This window comes from Trachurus trachurus (genome assembly GCF_905171665.1).
Source record: "Trachurus trachurus genome assembly, chromosome: 22".
Lineage (NCBI taxonomy): Eukaryota > Metazoa > Chordata > Actinopteri > Carangiformes > Carangidae > Trachurus > Trachurus trachurus.
In genome coordinates this window covers 29,714,387-29,733,466 of record NC_139907.1, presented here as the reverse complement: position 1 = coordinate 29,733,466, position 19,080 = coordinate 29,714,387, and the positions used below count along the sequence as shown (strand labels likewise).

At 41.9% G+C, this 19,080-nt stretch overlaps 1 protein-coding gene across 2 annotated transcripts in view; it reads right to left on the bottom strand.

Annotated features, from left to right (window-relative positions):
• gphna (gephyrin a) overlaps positions 1–19,080 on the bottom strand; it is a 46,907-nt gene that overhangs the window by 10,787 nt on the left and 17,040 nt on the right. The window contains exons 10-21 of one of the 2 annotated variants that reach the window (XM_083998296.1): positions 17,955–17,997; positions 15,992–16,129; positions 15,794–15,841; positions 14,101–14,193; positions 13,822–13,877; positions 9,522–9,641; positions 9,357–9,415; positions 7,875–8,028; positions 7,663–7,784; positions 5,716–5,803; positions 5,542–5,615; positions 4,610–4,674 (exon numbers count right to left, since the gene is read on the bottom strand). In XM_083998296.1, coding sequence (XP_083854422.1) covers positions 4,610–4,674; positions 5,542–5,615; positions 5,716–5,803; positions 7,663–7,784; positions 7,875–8,028; positions 9,357–9,415; positions 9,522–9,641; positions 13,822–13,877; positions 14,101–14,193; positions 15,794–15,841; positions 15,992–16,129; positions 17,955–17,997 — 1,060 coding nt within the window. The remainder of the gene's footprint in view (positions 1–4,609; positions 4,675–5,541; positions 5,616–5,715; positions 5,804–7,662; positions 7,785–7,874; positions 8,029–9,356; positions 9,416–9,521; positions 9,642–13,821; positions 13,878–14,100; positions 14,194–15,793; positions 15,842–15,991; positions 16,130–17,954; positions 17,998–19,080) is intronic. The other variant, XM_083998297.1, reaches the window with a different exon arrangement.

Below are 19,080 nucleotides of genomic sequence, written 5' to 3'. Positions count from 1 at the left end.
TACTGTGGTTATTGAAGTATAATTACAAGCATTTCATAAGTGTCACTGGTTGTTATTGACATTTACATCAAGTTTATCAAGTGTCTGGATGGTTAGGAGAAGTTGCTCTTGAAGGATGTTTTGGTACCAGAGGCCACTCCTCACACTTGAACAGAGTCAGGATGCTTTACTGTTGGCCTAGTCTCGCTGGCCAGACCCTCCTCCAGAGAAGAAGGGTCTGGCTGGTCCGCCTGTGATTCTGTGATCAGAGAAAAAAACACTCCGGCCGTTTGGAATTCTTTCAACCAGTCACAATCGTTGTGATCGGCGCCGTAGCAACGGTGCGCTTGCAAAATATTGGAAACTGGATTTGTGTCCGCGGTGTAACGATGGTTGGCAACCGCTGATGGATATGTCTTCTTCTGTTCAGTTCATGACACGGATGTATAATAGATCCAAGGGCTGTACGCTTAGCTTTTTCACTAGGAGCACAGGTGCTCCTAAATGAAAAAATTTAGGAGCACAGAAAAAATTTAGGAGCACTATCAAATTTCATAAATAACACAATTTTATTATTAACACTACACGTGCACTCATTATACACACACAGTGCCATCATAAGGCCAACTGCTCTGTCATTTAAACACAGAACATCTTTGTCACACAGTGTAGGGATGAAAATTATCGATTAATTAATTAATTGTTAGTTGATAGACTTTATTGATTGATTAACGATTAATTGAGGAATTTAAGCTGAAGAGTCCTTATACATGGCTCTATTTGTTAGTTAGCACAATGAAAAATGTTTAAGTAACACGTTATTTAACCTTTAAATAATGTTGAAGGTCAAATGTGACCCATTTTTACATTTGAGAACAGTAAAAACACCCTAAACATTTTTCCTCTGCCTTTAAGTTGACTTCTAATGTGACCAAGCATGGGTCATACATGGAAGTATTTCAACTTTTTTTTTTTTTTTTACTTGTTCTATGACCAACACCATATTTGATACCGGTGAATTGGTCTTTCCTGCCACTACACTTGATATTAACTCTATTTAACTACTTAAATCACAATAGCATAAACTGATTTGTTGAACTCAGCCTGATGTAAACATTAATAAAACTCACACAGGCAGCTCCAATTTGTCCCTGTGTGATGTCCAGGGACAGGTCAGGACAGTCTGAAGACAGAGAGCTCTGAGGTTGAAGTTTATAATAATTAAATTAAACGTGAGACTGTGATCACATGTCAGCTGTTCAGCTGCAGCAGAGGAAACGCCTCCAGGAGCGCTTTTTTTTTTTTTTTTTAATGAAGCTCCGGTAGCGACCCGGCTGAAATACGGCGGGATACTGTAAAGTTTAAACCAGCGCGGATCCGGTGTAATCATCAAAGCTTGGTCGCCGTGCTGAGGCACCAGTCCGGTTTGAGCTGCGTTCATGAAGTTAGAGGCTACATTAACACTCTTCTGGTCGGCGGTGTTTTAGCGATGGTACAGGCTGAAGCCAGTTACAACAGGTACCGTGTTATTGTCTCTTTTCACCTCCTCTCTCCCTGTGTGATCAGTGCGCTGCGCATACGTTTACACAGAGATCCTGCTACATTAAACGACAGTCAATTAAACACAGTTAATTAAATAGACAAACTTTACCGCAACGCTTGAGTATCCTACTGATAAAAAAAAGTGCAGCTTGTGTGACTGAGATGTGATCGCGCGTCATCACAAGAGCTGTGTTGTTATTTGCCGAAGGATGGATTTGTTTAGAGATGCGTGAACATTTTACTCTAGCTTGATCCACTTTGTATGGATTTATTTTAGAAAATGCGAATGAAAGGGTTGAAATCCGTACTCGCACGTGTGCTCCCTTTTTATTTTTTCTACTCGCACAATCTATTTTTAGGCGCATATGCGAGTGAAATGCTCGCACTGTACAGCCCTGCTGGTTCCGTTCCTGTTGTTGTTTGTTGATGTTTCCCTTTACCGGGCGGACTGGGAAAGCTGCAGCAATCGCAGCAACGCACTTCCGTCAGGCCAGACTACTGTTGGCCAGACACAGGACTGATGGCAGCGCTCACCTTTTCCTCTACGGACAATCTTCCTCTAAATGCCCCAAATGAAGGATTGATCAGAGAAAAGACTCAGCAGTCCAGTCCCTGGACCGTTTACAGAACATCAGTCTGTCCCTGATGTTTGTCCTGGAGAGAAGTGGCTTCTTTAAGTTGCCCCTTTTTGCCCCCCGCCTCTCCTCCGTGTTACCCTCACTGTGAGTGCAGATGCCCTCACACCTGCCTGCTGCCATTCCTGAGCATCAAGCTCTGCCCTGGTGGAGCCCCGACCCTGCAGCTGGATCTACTTCAGGAGATGGTCCTGGTGCTTGCTGGACTTTCTTGGCACCCTGAAGCCTTCTTCACAACACCTGAACCTCTCTCCTTAAGTTCATTTTCATGGCAAAGAGGAACTTTGCAATTAATTGTAATTCATCTGATCACTCTTCATAACATTCTACGCAAATTGCCATCATAAAATCTGAGGCAGCACACTGTGAAATTAAGATTTATGTCATTCTCAAAACCTTTGGCCATGACTGCACATCACACACACACACACACACACACACACACACACACACACACACACACACACACACACACACACACACACACACACACACACACACACACACACACACACACACAGACACACACACACACACACACACACACACACAAAACTAAAAACTAAAAACTGCTGCCTTGCTATGAGTAGACAACCTTTAGAGCCACAGCCGCCTTCAACTGGTGTGTAGGTCAAAGACCTATGTCTTGTGGTGTTACACAGCCCAGGCCTGAGGCTGCTTAAAGGGATAGTTCAACATTTTGGCAAAATTTGCCATAATCCTTATAGTCATAGGAGTAGGTTCATTACCTTTAATTATTGGTGCATGTTGTTTTGAGACCGTGGGGCAGAGATGTGAGCTGTCCCTCATCAAACTCATCAAATACACAATCCAACAACTCCAAAACACTCTGGTGGACAAGTTGTGACCTGCACATTCACCACGCTATGAGATAATCATGTATAATTATGCAACATTACGACACATGAAGCAAATATTCGGAACTACTTGCGCTTTTGAAATCACTCCGCCCAGCAGCTGTGTCTGGAATGTAGTTCCGGCTACGCATTTACCTCAAAAAGCGTGGTGAATGTGCAGGTCACAACTTGTCCATGAGAGCGTTGTGGAGTTGTTGGAGTGTGTATTTGATGAGTGTGATGAGGGACAGGGGACCTGTACCGTTCACCTCCATTGTGTTCACTGAGCAGCTTGTGTCTCTGCCCCGCTGATCTCAGAACAACATGCACCAATAATTAAAGGTAATGAACCTACTGCTATGACTATAAGGATTATGACAATAGGCAAATTTGCCAAAATGTTGAACTTTACCTTTAAATAAAATACCTCATAAAATGCTATTGACCCATGTCAGCACTATATCAATATGGTAAACCACCCAATTATGATGCACCTCTCTGTAGGTGTGGGATCACACACTGGCTCTAGCTACAAACACATGCTGGAGGTTTAGTGGCCTCCATGAATGACAGTGTTTATGCCGGGCTACAGGACTCCTAGCTCTCTATTTGCAAAATACTTCATAATCGCACCACTGTTGCCAATGAAATTTAAACTGTAGTGGCCATCAGTATGCACACGTCACAAGTTCATCAGAATTTCAACTGCTGTTAGACCCTTCTCCGCCAGAATTAGTGTTTTTCTGTTTGTTGCCTTTCTGTTCACACTGGGGACACACAACTGCAGGGAGTGAAGACATAACATGAGGTACAGAGCACACGCACGCACACAGTGGAGTGAGCTGATGGCCACAGTGTAGACTGTGTTGGAGTCTCCGTGAGTTCAGAGTAGGCAGTGTTCGGGGCGGTGCGTGGCACAGTGGTTAAGGCGGCTGCCCCATGTAGAGGCTACAGTCCTCAACGCAGGTGTCCCCGGTTTGAATCCCGCATCGGGCAGACCTTTCCTGCATGTCATTCCCCCTCTCTCTGCCTCCCCCTTTCCTGTCTATCTCGCCATGTGCTATCAAATAAAGGCAACAAACGCCAAAAAATATACTTAAAAAAAAAAAAAAGAGTAGGTTGGTTTACCAGCACGGTGGTGACCAGTGGGTTCACAGTGTCTGTGTGATCTGAGAGACGTTACACAGCTGAAGGGGAGGGTTCACCCAGGTGTTAGAGGGTCTTAGCTGTTTGACAGCTGGAAAGGGGGCTTTAGTTTTTGTTGGATACTGTCAAGAAATAAGGACCAAAACGTGCTTCAGTCATGTAAATGCCTGAATGAAGTCTTGGGGAACAGATCGAGCCTGAACCAACACTTAGCACATGATATACAACGACCTTGTCTTTTTGTACACAAACGTCTCATGTGCGATCCTTGTCCTTTGCTCTTCTTCTACAGTGTGTCTACTGTTCTGCTGCCACATTAAATCTCACTATACTGTACAGTAGCAATGGGACATGGCTTGACATGAATAATGTGGCCAGGTGCTGAGGCAGAGAAACACTGATGGGAGAGGGTCTAGGACGACACACACACCGCTACTTAACATGTAGTACCTGGCAGAGCAAAGATGAGTTTCCGTGCACCATCAATGTCAACAGTGGCAAAGGTAGTAGGAAGACTGAGGAACAGAAACATACACAGTAGGTCAGTATTTATAGTATGGGAAGCAGTAATTGTGTTAGTAGTAGTACTAGGTAACATTTTACTTGAATAGGTATTCATAAGATTGACATAACACTGTCATAACAGTGTCATAACTCAGTCATCAATGTGTCGTAAACATTATGTCAAATGTCATAATCGTTTACGACTGTTGTCATTAAGTGTCATTCGGTTTTTGTAATGACAACTTGACATTGTTTGGGTTGTCTTGATTATGACAACTTGACATTAATCAAAGTGACATGACCAGAAAATGTCTTTGTCATGACAACCTGACATTAACAGAATATGCACCTATTTTTGTTTTTTATGGCAAGTTGACATAATGATTATTATAATTAGATGTGCAAGGTTACAGACCAATTCTAGCACTTGGTCATTGATGTTTGACAGGATATGGACAGGATAAATGAAAATAAACTCGATATTTTTGCCGACTTCGATATATATACACATGACTGAGTTATGACACTGTTATGACAGTGTTATGTCAATCTTATGAATACCTATTCAAGTAAAGTGTTACCTAGTACTATCATCAATACTAGCAGCAGCAGTAGCACTGACACTGAACATGCATATCATTTATACATGAACAGGAAAAGTGAAACAAATTAGTGAAAATAATAGTGAGAGCAGTATCATCGATAGTAACTACTGTATAGCAGCAATAGCGGTTAGTAGTGACAGTAGAATGAGATGGAGCAGTGGTACTGGTGACATCAGCACTGTAAGTAATATGAATGATCATAACAAGGAGTGTCATTTATCAGATTTCTCACCAGAAACCAAAATCACGTTCCCTCTATTTCAAACACCTTACCCTGGCTTCATGAAGACTCGTCCAAAATGGATCTGAGCATGAAGGTCAATATCCAGCACCTGCTTTAAGTAGTCCTGACAGACACACACAGAGACACATGGAGAATAATACAACTGTCACACTGTTGTCATGAAAACAAACAACAGAGCAACTGAAGCCATTCTTTAGAGATACCTTCTCGCCCATGGACACGCCTCCTGAGGTGATGATTACATCAGCGCGACTGATTCCCTCATGGAGAGCTGACAGCAGGTCGTCAGGGCTGCAGACACAAGGATCAGGAAACATCAAGCTCACGTGCCACTCACCTCTCTACAGTGATGTCTAAGGCTGTCTTTACACTGCAGGCCTTGATGCCCAATTCCGATTTGTTGCCTATATCCTATGTTCTATCAGAAGTGACCCAGATCTGATAATCTGCATTTACACCTGCTGCTTGCATGAAACGACCCGCTGGAAATAAACTAGTGATTTCAGGAGATTGTCACGTAATAATATAATAATATTTTTAAACGAAGGTGAGTCTGGTGTTCAGAGTTTATATCCAACACGTCACTTACAAAGTGAACGTTACAAAATAAAGTTAGTGAAGTGTCTGCGTGGAGCGGAGCTGCTGTGAGATGAGCAGCTGACAGTGACGGTGACAGTTGTGCCACCGTTCGATCCTCCGTCGGTCACGTAGTGAGGACGGGACAAAGCCTCTTGGACACTAATGTGTATTGTTTTTCCTCTCTTGATTTCTTATCGGCTCAGTTCAGTTTTTGCCGGTAGGAAAACCTGAAATCTGGTGTTTATCTTGTGCGCTCTCTTTTTTCACACTCCCTCGCTTGCCCTCGTATCGATCCGCATAGAAATGAATGTTACTGTCTGTAGGCCTATATGAAAACAAGAACAAGTGAGGGGGGAAAAAAAACAGACACGCGGACACCACGAAAATAAAAACACTGTAAGACCTGTGACAGTGACCACAGCTGGCCACAGTAGTCCAGGTCAGCCCCACGTGTCAATCACGGGCAACATGCAACGTGTGAGCATGTGAATTAATATTATCATTGATGACGTATGACACGCATTGCCAGGAAAGATCTGATCTGTCTGTTTAGACTGCAGACGTATTGGCAGATATCCGATATGTATCTGATTTATTTCCACATATAACGGAGCCTGAATCTGATCTGACAACATCCGATTCCATGCGTATTTGTCCCGTTTACACATTCATGTTATACTGTAGATCCAACCTGAGCCACTTGAGAGGAAAAAATCGGAATTGGGCCACTTGAACCATGCAGTGTAAAGACAGCCACAGTGATGTCACAGAGACAACGGACAACTGTGTTACAAACTGGAGATGTGCAATTTGAATAATGTATTTAGCAGTGAAAAATATGAAATGTATGTATGGGAAGACAAAGAGTCTGGGTATCTCTGCCTCTGCTGGTTTTTACCATTGTTTTCAACATGACTTTTAAGCAGGAGAATCCTTTTGCACAGTCTGACATTCATGAATTGTAAAGACTGGTCAAATTAAAAATTCAGCACTATTCAGAGATAAAGACAGATACAGAAGAAGAAAGAAAAAGAATAAATATTATTTGATATACAATATTTTTTTCCATTGACACATTATTCCTCAACACTATAAAGGGTTTATTAACTTTTGCCTTAAAAGGGACAACGAGGAGTTTTGGAAAAGTTAAGTGTTTTCACACTACATTTATGAGCCTCCGCGCACCGTGAAATTCTTTGACCGGCGCAAGACAGACTCATGTTTTCATTCATCAAGAATTAAAGTCCGAGGTTCAAAGAGGTTCAGATACCGTCGTAGTTCCGACCATAAACGTTATTCTCATGACTCGCCGGGCAGCGTCCGCGAAACCAAAAGTAAAGAAACACTGGTCGGCTCGACCAGCATTTCCACTAGTACTAATAATAACAAAATAACGATAGAGACAAAACGATATATTTATCGAAAATGGGCCCATTAACAAGTGTGGGTAACGTAGATTCATCCACATTAACATGAGACTTTTTTATTGTCGCAGAATTTTTCGTTCTGCCGATGGAGAAACTCCTCGTTGTCCCTTTAATCTATGTAAGAGGAGCAGAGTAAGGTCCTACTTGTCTCCAACGATGCCCAGGTTGATGGTGGGGTATCCATGCTCCTGGATGGTGGCCAGCAGAGTGGAGCGGTTGGAGTCTCTGATCTTCCCTGGGTGGAGGTCGTCCTCTGGATTCAACAGCTCCAAACACAAACACACCACAAGTCTAACGCATATATACTGTGTGTACATAGAAAATAGGGTATTTGCATTTGTTAAATGGTTAACTACCTCATTTCCAGTGGACATGACGGCCACCACGGGAAACTTGTGCACGCTGACCTCAGTCACCCCCACTGTAGCCAGCAGGCCGATCTCTGACGGGCCCATGTGTGTTCCTTTAGCCAAAACACACTCCCCTCGCCTGATGTCATGACCTATTGGCCTGAGCACACACACATACACAAATATTTTATATTCATAATCGACAGACAGCAGCTTTTACAGACACTACGGTCCACTTGTTTGTTTTTTTGTTTTTTTTGTTTTTTTGGAAATATGTTTATTGATTTTCAATGAAGAGAAAAATGAAAAAAGAAAATACATATAAAATGAAGATAAAAAATAAGTAGAGGACAAAGAGAAGAGAAAATAAAAAGAAGAAAAAAGTAAAGAACACTGCACATCAAGCACAACGATATTTCATGGTCATAAAATGAGTACTATAGATAGAATATACAAGCAGAAAAATAAATAAATAATAGTAAAATAAATAGGTCAGTAGACATATACATCATCATACTCTTGTTTGCACTGCAAGGTTTTCTACAATAGCCAGTGTCTATGAGCTCACATTTTTAAAGGGATAGTTCAACATTTTGGCAAATTGGCCCATTGCCATAATCGCTATAGTCATAGCAGTAGGTTCGTTACCTTTAATTGTTGGTGTAAGCTATTTTTAGAACAGCGGAGCGGAGCAGCAGGCTGCTCAGAGCTATGCTATGGAGGCTAAAGGTTTCCCTCATCAAACTCATCAAATACACAACCTTACAACTCCAAAACGCTCTGGTGGACAAGTTGTGAGCTGCACATTCACCACGCTATGAGATAATAACGGAACGTTACGAAACTGAGCCGTTTTCGAGGTAAATACATGCAAAACCGCTGATGCACGTTGCCTTCAGGGACAGTTTTTCCGCAAGCAGACTCTGTATTTACCCTGTATTTACCTCGAAAACGGCTCTGTTTCGTAATGTTCCGTTATTATCTCATAGCGTGGTGAATGTGCAGCTCACAACTTGTCCACGACAGCGTTTTGGAGTTTTGGGATTGTGTATTTGATGAGTTTGATGAGGGAAACCAAGAAATTCCTTTAGCTTCCATAGTGTAGCTCTGAGCAGCCTGCTGCTCCGCTCCGCCGTTCTAAAAGTAGCTTACACCGACAATTAAAGGTAACGAACCTACTGCTATGACTATAGCGATTATGGCAATGGGCCAATTTGCCAAAATGTTGAACTATCCCTTTAGTACTGGGTCCCATGTTTTATCAAACGTATCCTCTCTATCTTCATTGTAGAATCTCAGTCTCTCCAGATGTAAAGTATTTGACAATTCTCCCAACCATAAGTAAAATCAGCTATTTAGCAATCACCATCCCAAACTAAACTGCTCTTCTTTCAATCTTATTAACAGAAGAAAGGACATTTGTGGCCCCTAGAATGGCGACCAGAGGGTTGGGTGCCAGATTTTTACCAAAAGCCTTAGTTTTTTTACCTGATGTCCTGTCCGGGCCGGGCCTGGACCATAATCCTCACCTCCAACTCCTCTGTGCCCTGTGACAGACACACTGTCAGTACTGCTACACACCTGCTTCACAACACATACTGTGCAGCACTGGGTTAAAGTGATAGCGATCAACATCCAGAGCGGTGTAATTACATCCTCAGACTCCCTCAGCAGCTCCGTGTCCTCCACTTGCACCACAGCGTCGGCTCCACAGGGAATGGGAGCGCCAGTCGTCACCCTCATCACCTGACCTGGCATCACTGTGTGGGTGGGCTGCAATCACACACACACACACACACACACACACACACACACACACACACACACACACACACACACACACACACACACACACACACACACACACACACACACACACACACACACACACACACACACACACATTATTGAGACTGATGGCTTTTAACGGTGCTGGGATAATACATTACTTCAGAAATGTGTGAAATTTCATTACTGTTCCCCTGTGCATCAACAGGAATACTAATAGCAGTCTTACTTTTTGTGGTCATAGTTATGTTGCAGACAGTGTAGCTACTCAATGTTGACATGACACAGTTTTAATGGCAGTGCTCAGACTAACAGCTGGGTGTTTCCTTGCACCTGAAATCCATCCTTGTTGCCAGTGTTGTACTCATGGTTGTTTCAACAAGTAAGTTCCATCTATCTCAGTTCAACTGAACAACAAAGCCAAAAAGATCTCACAGAAGTTAACAATAAGCTAGAATGTAGTCCTGGCAGAGGTAACCCCCCTCCCCTCCCCTCCCCGTGGGGAAAATGCTTTTAGATGGAAGATTGAGATGGTCTCATCTGATCTTAGCAAGCTTAATAAACTAATATTTACTATTTATAAGATTTTGTCTTCTTAAAAACAGTGGAAATTATTTTTTGAGTAAAGAATAACAGCCTTCCGGTTTGTATTCTTCCTTTATTTAAATGAAGAAAAATATATTATAATTTGAGAGGGTTATTGACTTTCAAAATGTGTAAAGTGAGACCTAATTAATACAAATGTGTTTCAGTTCTGGGAGGTAAGACATGGAACAGGCTCAGTGATGAATGTAGTTCTCTGTTGAGTTTTAAGAAAGCCTTAAAATGTAAAATGAGTCATTATAAATGACAGAAATGATTCTTTTCGTCTTAACTTTGTACTGATATTCTAGGTAATCTAATCTTATGGAGTGTATAGGATGGGCAAATATAAGCCTTGGGCTTCCGCCTATTCCCTTTTCCGTCACTGTATGACTTTTTTGTGTAAAATGTATGGTGTAATTATGAATGATAATATGTGCTGGCTAACCTGTCCATGCAAAATGGTTGACTTTGATGTTTGTGTTGTGTGACCGAAATAAACAATTTAATTCAAATTCCATTCAAAATCTCTGCAGGAGAGGAGTGCATCTCAGGTGCAGAGGACACAACATCATTTCAGTCATGTGGTGAAATATCACATCATCAAGTGTTGAAATTGTAGAATAAACTCAGATGGTCGGGGTGGAAAGAGACAAAAAACCTTCAAGAAACAAAAAAGATACAACCAAGTGCACCAGACACTAGAGAACAGAGGCAGCATTCAGCTGATCCTGCTCCTGACTCCACTCCAAGTTAATCATGGACACTGAGCTTAGACTTCTACAGGAAATCTGACCTCACAGCTTCTTGCTTGGATGAACTCTGGTTGAGGAGGAGGGGAAAGTTCTTCCCCACAGAACGGATGGAGCGTGAAGCCAACACAGGAGGAGTGATTCAGGCTGATCTGACTATTCATTTCTAGGCACTGTCTGCATGTGTGAACTGTGCAGCTGCAGTGCATTATTTATCTTTATGAAAGATATGTCAATGTTCTATTTGGCTCTACAGACTCTTTTTTATGTACATTATAAATGTGCTGTGGGAAACACTTCTATAGGTAGGAATCCTCATACATTTGTTTCACTTTGGACTAGTCTCTTGTTTCTGATCAAATTAGGTTAAAAATATGACCAGGAGAGAATGGATTCTGAAGCTTAAAAACAACCACTGAGTGCAAATGTGTAGAGCTGTGTGTTCACATCTCGTCACTCTGCACCTTCCATTAAACAGGAGGATTTTCTGGAGAAGCTCTCTCCATTCGTTGAATTGCTGCTGACAGGCTTAAATGTGAGTGGATGAGCCGATTCAGAGCAGCGACACCAGTGATGTAACTGGTTTAGAGCAGTGGTGCGCCATCAGGACAAGCAAGGCAAGTAGTGCTCGACCAGCTAAAGCTAAAAATAGACATCAATTAAAATAATATCAAAGGGGAAGCGATATCTCTCCTTGCATCTGAAATAGCATTCTGCCCCATAAAGGATCTGGTATTCATCTTGTGATTTAGACTCCTCCTGTGGAGGCTATTGTCTCTGGGAGGTTGATTCATTTATCATCCACATCATCTAATATTTCTGACATTTTTGTGGATGTGACCATGATGGAGGCTGAGGTTTGTCCAGCATGTTATGGGCCTGTACATACATTCATCCATCCATCCATTGTCTACCCTGATTATCCATGCAGAGGGGCTGGAGCCAATCCCAGCTGGGTGGGGTTCAGCTGTCTATCACAGGGCCACATATAGAGATAAATGACACAAACACACTCACATTCAGGTGTATGGGCAATTTAGAGACACCATTCAACCTAGTGTGCATGTGTTAAAGGGATAGTTCACCCAAAATTCAAATTTCACTCATTATCTACTCACCCTCATGTCGACTAAGAGCTGTGAGAATTTTCAGAGTCCTCCGTCCCTTCTCTTAGTTACGGGGGGGGGTCCGCGCAGCAGTATTTGTCCATATAATGGTTGTCAATGGATACCAAATTTCGTCGTCCAAAAAGACACACCAAAAAACATCCAAATACCTCCATAGTGCTCGTATGTAATGTCCCTCTTGTATTGAAGCCCCAACATGAGAAATTGTTCTGAAAAAAATTAAATAAGTCTATATTTTAAGCTTGTTTGTAGCAGAAGCTCCCAGTGTCTCGGTTCACTGCTCTTCCTGTGTCAGTGCAAATCTCGTGTGATGCACGGCGGAACAATTTCTCATGTCGGGGCTTCAATACCAGAGGGACATTACATACGAGCAGCATGGAGGTATTTGGATGTTTTTTGGTGTGTCTTTTTGGACGAAGAAAGTTGGTATCCAATGACAACCATTATATGGACAAGACATGCACTGCTACGCCGAGACCCCCTGTAACTCAGAGAAGCCACGGTTAACTCTGAAACTTCTCCCAGCCCTTAGTCGACATGAGGGTGAGTAGATAATGAGTGAAATTTCAATTTTGAGTGAACTATCCCTTTAACCCTAACCCTAACCCTGTGGGAGGAAGGCAGAGAGAACCCAGGCATGGGGAGAACATGCAAACTCCACCCAAAAGGGAATCAAACCCAGGACCTTCTTGCCGAGAGGCTGCGTGCTCACCACTTTACCACCGTGCCGCCCTCATGTGCGTGTGCCAAGGATAATCCCAGGATCTTTGACCAGTACGAGGCCAGTAGAGAGCCAACACAGCTAAAGGATTCCACTGTTCTGTTCTCAGATCAGTTGTGATATTGAACACATGTGTTTTGTTTAATGTGTGTGGTTGGTTCTGTAAGTCACTGCCCAGGTATAGAGGTACATGTAGATATTACTCAACATGGCAGGTGTGTCAAAGCATTGGTATGGTGTTTGTACTTTTATTTCTAGTAACATCATTAGAGCCATTATTAGTCCTGCAACCAGCAGTCTTACTGTCAGTAGCTTCAGTAATGGCCACACTAAACTTACTAATAATGTTTGAAATAGCAGTGCTGTTAAAGGGATATTTCTACATTTGGCAAATTAGACTATTGCCATAATCCCTACAGTTTTAGGAGTAGGTTCATTACCTTTAATTGTCGGTGCAAGCTGTTTTTAGATCGGCGGGGCAGAGACGCGAACTGCACGGTATTTCCACGTTTCCCTCATCAAACTAAATACACAATCAACTCCGACAATTTGTGACCTGCACATTCACCTCGCTATGAAATAATAATGGAAGCACATTATCAGACAGAGTTGTTTTCAAGGCGAATGTGTGGCCAGGCCTACATTCCAGACACAGCTGCTGCTTCATAAGTCGTAATGTTACATAATTATACGTTATTACTTCATAGCGTGGTGAATGTGCAGGTCACAACTTGTCCACCAGAGCGTTTTGGAGTTGTTGGATTGTGGAAATACCGTGCAGCTCACGTCTCTGCCCCACCGATCTAAAAACAGCTTGCACTGACAATTGAAGGTAATGAACCTACTGCTATGACTATAGAGATTATGGCAAAAAATTTGCCAAAATGTTGAAATATCCCTTCAACAGTGCTGTTGACTGTGTGTGTAGTTGTATTACTGAATGAATGGTAGCAGGTAGTGTTTGTTAGTGTATTAGAGCTGACCTGTTGTCCAGCCTGTGACTCTCCCATGATGAAGCGATCTCCTGGGCCATCAGCAGCTACAGGTCAATGATAATGATGTTAATCATGTTAATTATGGACATTGTAGACAATGACTTTTCATTCTGACCTTCTTATCTCAAAAGAAGCAGTCCTGATGACAGTTAGTTTAAAAACAGTGCCCTAAGTAAAGACTTTCCTGACATGGATCCTGTTTGACATTTGCATTTCTGCTGTGATGTTTATCAGGTGTAAAATAGAAGATGGTCACAGTGATCCTACCTCGTACAGCGTAGCCATCTTTCACAGAGGCAGGGAACGGAGGAAGGTTGTCTTTGGCGTAGATGTCCTGAGCAAGCACTCGACCTAAACCGTCTGCAGAGAACAGCCCAAACACCTCACATTTTGTAGCAGCCATACAGTAACAGGAAACATTTCATTAGACACACAATAATAATGACTATAATAAGTGTATTACTTGATTACTTGAGCACCAAACTGCTGGAGACTACACATGCCTTTTCAGTTTTTGCTACATCTTTAAAATAGCTCCAGACAACAAAGTCAAACAGAACAAGCATCACATGCACATTGCTGTGTAAATATCATAAAAATAACAGAAACCATCATAGACACCCACCATCAAAAAAGCCCTCAACAGTGGCTAAGGAACAAAAACTGAGACCACACTCCATTATGGGGTCAAAGTGTATTAATGTAATGCCACCTGAAAATCCTGTGCAGCAACATGTGAAGTTCAGGCCAGGTAAAAAAAATAATAATACTAATAATTTGTATTAAAAATCATCATAAGAATCAAGTAACTTTAAAAACTGTGAACATTCTTGCAGTTTCAACTTGCTGCTTTTTGTCTGCTTCAAGCTACAGTCACCACTAACTGCTGCCTCCTCCTTTACGTCAGTTCGGTCCTTTCAGGAGGCTTTGATTAGTCTCACATAACACATAAACATGTTTTTTTTTTTTTTTTTAGAAAACAGTCATTTAAAAAGGAAATTAAAACAGCATTACTTCTTATGAAACAAATCAACCTGCATCAAAGGAATCCCACACTTAAAGGGATAGTAGCATTTTTTTTTAAAGTGGGGTTGTATGATCTACAAATAGCCCCTAAATACTTTAATTGCAGTAGAAGACTCTCTGCACTCCTCCTGTTAGCAACGCCAGCCCATAGCCCTGCCCAGAGATTTACAACATACATTGTTGTGAATGGACCCAAAGAAACGGCCTATTTTCATGGCCTAAAAGAGGTTTTACCTGAAAAAAATACACAGTTCCATTGTTCGCTATAATATATTTTTTTCCAGCCCTTCAAAGTGCAGGAAAAACACAGTTTTTATTTGGACCTAACCAACTCACGTATCCCTCCGCCCAGGGTTAGTGCCCGCCTATCAGCAGTTGGTTAGGTCCAAATAAAAACTGTGTTTTTCCTGCACTTTGAAGGGCTGGAAAAAATTATATTATAGCGAACAATGGAACTTTGTATTTTTTTTTCAGGTAAAACCTCTTTTAGGCCACGAAAATAGGTCTGTTCACAACACTGTATGTTGTAAATCTCTGGGCAGGGCTATGGGCTGGCGTTGCTAACGGGAGGAGTGCAGAGAGTCTTCTACTGCAATTAAAGTACTTAGGGGCTATTTGTAGATCATACAACCCCACTTTAAAAAAAATGCTACTATCCCTTTAACACACATCATAAGATCTGAGATAGACTGATGATCCTGATGCTCCTGCAGCACCCTCCCTGATCATTGCAGGAAAAAACTCATTGGATCGTTCTCCAAATATTCTGAATATTTAGTGAATTGGAACAAAACTTCCACTGCAACATACAGCACCTATTCTCCTGTGGGGCTTGGTTCATGCTGCTCCCACCCCCCCGCCCCCTCTACACCAGGACATTGTTATTATTTGTATTAGTTATGTTATGTTGTGTTATTAGTATCAGTATTTGCACCTTTTACCACCAACACCTTTTCTCCTTGTTGGAGAGAGACACCTCCACCTTATAATGTGGGACGGATGCATACACACAAAAAAACACACACACAAACACACACACACACGCACAGGCACAATGTAAAGGTTTATATTAGTTGCCCTCCTGTACATTTTGTTGCCCCGTGTTAAGAAAAGAAAAGAAGAGCAGACTGACCTCTGTAGTTAATGACTTCAATTCCCAGAATTGGCGTCATCTCTAGAACAGTGATGAAGGCTTTGTCCATTGACGTCAGTGGGAAAGGGGACATGCGATGGCGACGTGCCACTTTACTGATGTCCACTGCACTGTGGCCTAAACACACACACACACATAGGGTAAATAAATACTACTATAAACTCTAGCATACACCACCTTCTAAACCTTCCATGGTGATACAACTTGTTGCTGCGAGGCTGGCAGGTTCATGACGTACTGCAGATCTTCATATTGACACTAACTGATACATCTACTGTGGAGTGGATCAGGAGGACGGGGTTCAGTTTCTGAACACAGTCACGTCTGATTCATGACTAATGTTTCACCTAAACAGCTGTAATGTCTTTGTTCATTGTCTGAACTGTACAAACATCAGATGTCCATGCAGCAGTGAAAATTAAAGGAGAATTCCGGGCCATTTTTGACCCCTAAATCATTGTCCTGATGGTCACACAGTGTTGGTTGGAGCAAAAAACGTGACTAAAATTGATGCAGGCAAACCAGAGTTACACCATGGCTAGACGACGCTAGGGATAGCCACAATGCTAACCTATGGGGGCAATTCTTTCAACCACAACAAACACTCAGAAAACAATCAGATATCTCTGGTACATGACTGGAATCCTTATGACACACCACTGAACTCATATAGTGTACAGTATAAACAGTATAAACTTTGTGTTTTTGCATGTAGTCACTCACCTCAGACAGCCCAACTCTGGAACGTCCTGGAAAGACATTACTATCCAATCACAGAGCGCCTGCTCTCCCCGCCACAGAAACTAACACTTTGTCCTTCTCGTGATGATTTCTTTACTAAACTAAACGGTGGAGCAGTGCAGTGGTAATGTCCATAATATCTACGACCGTTTATTTTAGTAAAGAAATCATCACGAGAAGGACAAAGTGTTAGTTTCTGTGGCGGGGAGAGCAGGCGCTCTGTGATTGGATAGTAATGTCTTTCTGGGATGTTTCAGAGTTGGGCTGTCTGAGGTGAGTGACTACATGCAAAAACACAAAGTTTATACTGTTTATACTGTACACTATATGAGTTCAGTGGTGTCTAAGGATTCCAGTCATGTACCAGAGATATTTGATTGTTTTTTGAGTGTTTGTTGTGGTTGAAAGAATTGCCCCCATAGGTTAGCGTTGTGGCTATCCCTAGCTCCATCTAGCCATGGTGTAACTCTGGTTTGCCTGCATCAATTTTAGTGGCGTTTTTTGCTCCAACCAACACTGGGTGACCATCAGGACAATGGTTTAGGGGTCAAAAATGGCCGGAATTCTCCTTTAAAGTTGGTATCTTGGTCATAGGCAGGCATTGCCCACCCAGAGGCATCAACTGCCCATCCAATGAAAACTCTGAAAAAAATCACCGTCTTAGCTCTTTTTTTTTTCTTTTTTTCTTTTTTTGAGTGTTCATCGTTTTCTGTAATTTTGTCATTGGTCATCAAAAAATGCACTGCTTTCCTATTGGCCACTTTGAAGGTGTGGGTGTGCTCCTCCTTTACATTATCGCCAAACCACCACTTCTTCACACATGTGGTACAGACAGGCTTTCTCTGCTTCTAATGAGTTGTAATAGTCTTGTATAGCTTCACAGTTGAGTTTGCACATTTTGCGAGCTGCATGTTTGTTTGAGGAAATCCACCCAAATAATCCAAACACCCACACAAAGAGGACATCTAAGACCTGTGGTCCCTGCCTGAGTGCCTGTCTGTCTCTCTACTTCCACCACTGTGCTTTGGTTTTCATCTCAGGACCGTCTACAGTTCACTAGGTCACAGTCACATTGTTGCTGCTGCTTTTCTCTGTGTACTCTGTAAAAATATTCAGTCAACTGCAACAGCACCTTGACGGGGACAGCCCTATGAAACACACATACAAGTCACACACACACACAAACACACACTGAACTTACTGGCTCTCAGAATGTTCTCATTACTGCCACATCGTGACTGAACCTGCAGAGAGAAACACATATTCTACATTTGTCTTCATGACAGGACAGTCCAGAAAAGGGTTTCATGTCCATTAGTGTCTAATGCAGAGACAGAGAGTTTAACTGTGACATGTAAAACCAGCACGAGCACAGGTCTTAAGTTTGTTCTCATTCCCTGACAGAACAATGCAACACAGGATTTACAGTTTTTCTCAGTTGGTTTGGCTCATTTTTCGAAACAACATAGACAAACCTCCAAATAACTTGGCAATTGTTCACAACAGAATTGTATTTCTCATTCGTTTCATCAAATTGCAAATGTCTTCGTACATCTTTGCAAATGATAAAGTACAGGTAGCCTGCAGTTAGCACAATGTCCAAGTGGATAGATCTTATTGATCTTAACTGATTGTTGATTCTCAGTCTAATGGTTGTTCTCTCCAAAACATGCCAGCATCATTTCAAGTCATCACATGCACAATAGTCTGTTCAGTTGTCAAATGAGTCAAGAACATAAAACCATGACTACCATATATTTATTACAGCACTGTAAGCTACTCATCATTTTCCTTGTTTCTGTTTATGTGTTTATATTACAGTATATTATGCTGTTTACATTTTCTTACTCTGATGAATGGAAGTTACTTTACGTGTGAATACAAATGGCTACCTTTCCTTGGCAGTAGGAGTGCAATGTGTGATGTCAAACCTTGTAGGCTACTCTTACCCTAAAATCCTGTTGTTTTTTATTTTTATTTATCTATTTTATTTTTTCCAGTTTTATACACAATTGTATTCTGTTAGCTACACAAACAAGACTGTACACTAACTAAGGACTGGGCTCAGACTGAGCGGACATGAGGGACATTTCAATGCTCCTCTGCCATAGTGACAAAACATCTAAACATTGTGACTTGCAGTGCTCACACGACACCAACGGGACGATGCATTTTGGGGAAACTGACTATTTGTATGAGAAGGAAATTTAGTATTGACACATGAGTGAACTGTTTTAAGAGAAAGATGAGCTTTTGCAAGTGATCTGTGGTGTTGTGCTGAACTGTAGTGAGTTTTGAGAATGTCATTTCTGTTTAGAGAAATGAGC